Here is a 5,000-nt window from a genome sequence, read left to right as displayed (position 1 = left end):
CCATCAAATACCATCAAACACCATCAGACACCATCAAACACCATCAAATACCATCAAATACCATCAAACACCATCAGACACCATCAAACACCACCAAACACCATCAAACACCATCAGACACCATCAAATACCATCAAACACCATCAGACACCATCAAACACCATCAGACACCATCAAATACCAACAAACACTATCAGGTACCATCAGACACCATCAAACACCATCAAACACCATCAGACACCATCAGGTACCATCAGACACCATCAGACACCATCAAACACCATCAGACACCATCAGGTACCATCAGACACCATCAGACACCATTGCATATTTTACTCCTGACTTTCCGTCTTACTATCTCAGTGTAGTGATATCACTGAGAGTCAGTGGCCCTAACAGTGACCTGTGACTGATTATACGCATTATATTCCATTTCAGGAGCCTGATGGTAATGTGAAGAACAGAAAAGTAGTTTCATGTTGATTAAATAGACATGGCAGTGATATTTATGGTTATTTAGAAAAACATTTAATTAATTGCATATGGAATACAGCTTATATCTGTAACTAAAAAAAAAACACTTCACACACCAGTTGGGAAAATGTGTAATGAAAACCATTAAATCAGTTCCAATCACAAAGTGAATGATTATTATTATTAGTAGTAGTAGTAGTAGTAGTAGTATTAGTATTATTCAGCAGATTTGTTTATGAGCCCACCTGGCACAATATTTTCTGTTAATTTTAATTAACTTATCTCTTAATGGATGTTCATCACCCCACCTCATAATTCACACAATGTATATTAAAATTGATCTTAAATAAAAATGTCTGATTTAGTTAATAAAATCCACACTGTCCAAAGAAAAATGCTGAATTTAGAGTTCAGTACAAAAGGAATATAATTAGTCTCGTGTTAAAGTAGTGTTATTAACAACTGAAGTAATTATACAGACTAAATTAGTATGAAGTCCAGTTTTTTGTTGAATAATTAGACAGTGTGTCCTAACACCTTTACCGGGGAAACGTAGTACTGCTCATATTTCTGTGAGAGAATCAGAATGATTCATTATTATGTTCGGAGCTTTTGAGAGTTAATAATGTTTAAGCACAGAATGTATGAGAAATACACAAGCAAAGTTTGGACATTTTGGAAAGCAATCAGAATACATGAATAAAAAAAAGCTGTTATCTATTAAACATGTGTACGCTGTGATGAAGGCTTTGCACACGTCTGATCTGTGAAACCACGCCTGTGTAGAAAAAGGCAGGAGGACCATCATCAGCTATTCCCGAGCTTCACACTTTCACAGATGAAACGACGGCAGGAAGACGCCTCTCTCTCTCTCTCTCTCTCTCTCTCTCAGCCGGAGTTGAGGTGTGAAGTGTGCTTACATCTGTTGAAGTCCAAAACTCAGTGGTGGACCATTTGGGCTTCTTCACACCTGATGGTGGATGTTGTGGAGGATCTGAAGCTCTCTGATGGTACGATGGAACGATAGGAAGTGTTTAGAAATGTAGTGGGAGGTGTAGAATGGCAATAGAGGAACAATGTTCAAAGCAATTCTATATTTTAAACATATTTGGACTCTAATGAGATATAAAAATAGATCTGCACAGTTCTCTCCTCGTATTCGCAATTGTGTTCTTTATATGTCTTATTCTAATAATTTTTATTCTCATTTTGACTCACGTTATCATGTATTAGTTTAACTTACTAGGGTCAGTAAAGTGAGTTTTGTTCTTCCTCTTACTCTCTATAAGGTTTCAATAAAAATAAATAAAGCATGTTTTAAAATTACAGAATTGTTAAGCTTGAGTTGCACATATATACAGTCAAGGGCAAAAGCTTTGATCCCCTGTGGACTAATGAAAAATAGTGTAAAATATTACAAAAGAAATGTGAGTGCATTCTGCAACAAGACAACAATACATGAAGGAAAAATAAACAGGTATATTTTTAAAAAAAAAAAAGCTCTGAAAACTCCATATTCAGAGGAAGTGAAAGAGATAATGAGATACTTATAAACAGTGGACATACAAGTTATTATACAATATTTATATCACATTCAGAGAGGGGGTGTAAACTTTTGAGCTGATATCATTTGGTTTTTTCTTATGATTAATACACTATTTGAGCATTTTTGATATTTGTGATAAATAATGATGATCTGTAACACCCAGTACACTGACATGTCTAATTAAATTACATTTATTTGTCTTCACTAGCTTTCTAAGGGTATACAAACTTTTGCACACAATTACACGTAGACTGTGTGTGATAGAAATCCCTGTTCATCAGTCCGTAGGAAGACGAAGGATCCGTTTATGAGGGTGTTAAATGTTTGGTTTGTGTTTTATTGGGTCATTTATTTCCAGTGCATTTCATAAAAGTCTGTAAATAAAACATGCAGCGATCACTGAACAGACAACAAGCTACACCTTCAGCGAAAAGGTCAAATCTAGAACCCTCGAGGTTAAGGTTCTCCCTCAGCGTAGAACCCTACATTCAGAAAAGCTTCTGAACTAGAACCCGTAAGCTAAGAGCACACAACTATACGGAGAACCCAGTGAAGAACCCTTCAGTAAGCGTCCAGAGCAGTGCAAGGGAAGATAAGATCAGAGAATAATATAAGTGTAGTTCAACTTTACAGTAATAATTTAACAATTAAACACAAAAACACTGGAAATGTCCACGATTTCTCCAGTTTCTGCTGCAAAATATATAAATACAGTATAAACACACTGTGAAATAAAGAGTGACTGTGAGTCAGAAATACAGAAATGTTTATATCGTGTGTGTTTAAATCTCCACAAGATAGATAGATAGATAGACAGACACTTTATTGATAGAGAGGGAAATTGCAGAGAAGACCTGGTATAAACACACAGTTCCACACATTCCTGACCAACTTTCTGTCTAATGAGATTTTATTATTATTATTATTATTATTATTATTATTATTATATAAATGTTTCCTCAGTGAACCTTTACATGCAGAAAAGCCCCAGAGTCCAGCTCAGGACCGCTGGTGCAAAGATAAATATATAAAAATAAACCCAGTTCATCCATGTAAAGAGCTGGAGCCCACTGAGGTTAAAGCTCTTCATGTTTATTGATTGATTGATTATTGATTTATTGAATAAGGTGTAAATGCTGGAAACAGGCCAAGTGACTGAATGTGAGTAAAATGTTCTAGGATGAAAACAGGAGAGAACAATAAGCGCTTTTAAATTAAACTTTTAAGCTTGTTTTGTTGTAAAGCTGTATGATTATGTTAGTGTTTTGTGCAAACACTCCACTGAGACACAAACACACACACACAGCAGAGTGCTAGGCACTGAGAGGAAGCATGCTGAAGAGGAAGTAGTACACCCCCATACGGGACACATGGTACAGTCCGCTATTGTGACGCAACAGCATTTTGCTACGACATTAGCGACTGGCGAATCCAAAGCGGTGCGAGAGGGAGGGGGAGCTAACCTGAGCGCGGAGCTAATAAAGAGACCTGCGGAGAGAAAGACGGGCTGAGGGAGAGAGAAAGCGGAAATCGGAGGTTTTACGGAACATTTGGGATTTTAAAAGCCCTGAAAACTCGGCTGTGATTTTATCCACTCTGGTGAAAACATGGCGTGCGGTGCGACGTTAAAACGCTCCATGGAGTTTGAGGCCCTTTTAGGCCCTCAGTCCCCGAAGCGCCGGAGGTGCAGCCCGCTAGCCGGAGCCGCCGCGACTCCCTCCCCGCAGAGGTGCAGCCTGAGACCGCAGCCCGAGAGCCCCGCCACCCCGGTGTCCCCCCCGGCCACGAGCGGGGAGCACAGGCTAACTCCAGGTGAGGAGTCCCGCACCGAGCGCCCGGATTATTCTACACCTGTGTGTGGACTTTAGGTCCAGTTTAGCTCCACGGTGTAGGGCTGAAGTCCGAATACTCGCCCCTCGGGGATGGAGAGCCCTCGGTAGGGCGCTTTGAGCCCTCGGTAGGGCGCTTTGAGCCCTCGGTAGGGCGCCAGTGGAGGCGCAGGGTCGCGGTTTGGGACGGAACCCTGAAGCTTTTTGTAGCTCGCGTTATGGTTTTGTGGTTAAACATCAGCAACACGTCTCACTTTTACAGCCTGTTATCTCTTTATAACTCCACATTCAGATTCTCAGTGTTAAATACGAACCATTTCTCCGTATTTGATGTTTAATGGGACTGTGGAGTGATTATGCTGAAGTCCAGCATCACTGTGGCGTTAGCTTCTCGCTAATCCAGCTAGCTAAAGGAGGCTAACTGTTGTTAGCTTTGTTCTCAAATGAGCAGCATCAAAAGGAAAATAAGGAAAATAATAAACAAACAAACAATCCAAATTATCATAAACTTTATAAAGTGTGTGCATGTTTATTAATTTAAAGCCGTTTAAAACGTGCTAGTGTTTCTGTACAGATTAGAATACAACACGGTATTAATGCTAACAATGCTAACAGAGCTAGCCGGACCCTCACCAGCTTTATTTGTTTATTTAAGGATTTATTAAAATTATAATATTTGTTTTACACATATTTAAGGTGCAGTATAATCTTCTGTACATTAAAGTACAATAGAAATGCAGTCACGTGACCGGAAGCTGCGGTTATTGATGATGACCAAAGGCTGCGGTTTAAAAGTAAACAGTTTCCGGATTAAACTCTGAATAAAGTTTATATAAATATCTAAAGTGTGTTACAGCTGAGATTTATTACCACTTTATTATTCTCTCTTATTGTTATTTATATTTATTAGAGCAGTTTTCCGTTTCATCTAAATATTTATATACATCTGTACATCTACATGTTTTATTCCACATGAGTTTAATGTTTACACTTTAATAACTTTAATATTTACACTGATGTGTTACACACACACTTATACACACACACACACACACACACTTATACACACACACACACACTTATATACATGCGCACACACACACACACTTAGACACACACACACACTTAGACACACACACACACTTAGACAC

The 5,000-nt window shown here is 38.7% G+C and overlaps 1 protein-coding gene across 1 annotated transcript in view; it reads left to right on the top strand.

Annotated features, from left to right (window-relative positions):
• The first annotated feature begins 3,445 nt into the window (after window positions 1-3,445).
• akirin1 (akirin 1) overlaps window positions 3,446-5,000 on the top strand; it is a 6,239-nt gene continuing 4,684 nt past the window's right edge. The window contains exon 1 of the mRNA XM_034314543.2: window positions 3,446-3,832. Within this exon, the coding sequence (XP_034170434.1) occupies window positions 3,628-3,832 (205 nt within the window). The 5' untranslated portion in view covers window positions 3,446-3,627. The remainder of the gene's footprint in view (window positions 3,833-5,000) is intronic.

The sequence above is a fragment of the Pangasianodon hypophthalmus genome, chromosome 21, assembly GCF_027358585.1.
Source record: "Pangasianodon hypophthalmus isolate fPanHyp1 chromosome 21, fPanHyp1.pri, whole genome shotgun sequence".
Taxonomy (NCBI): Eukaryota; Metazoa; Chordata; class Actinopteri; order Siluriformes; family Pangasiidae; genus Pangasianodon; species Pangasianodon hypophthalmus.
The sequence above is the reverse complement of the archived record's forward strand: the minus strand, read 5'-3'. Positions and strand labels throughout refer to the sequence as shown.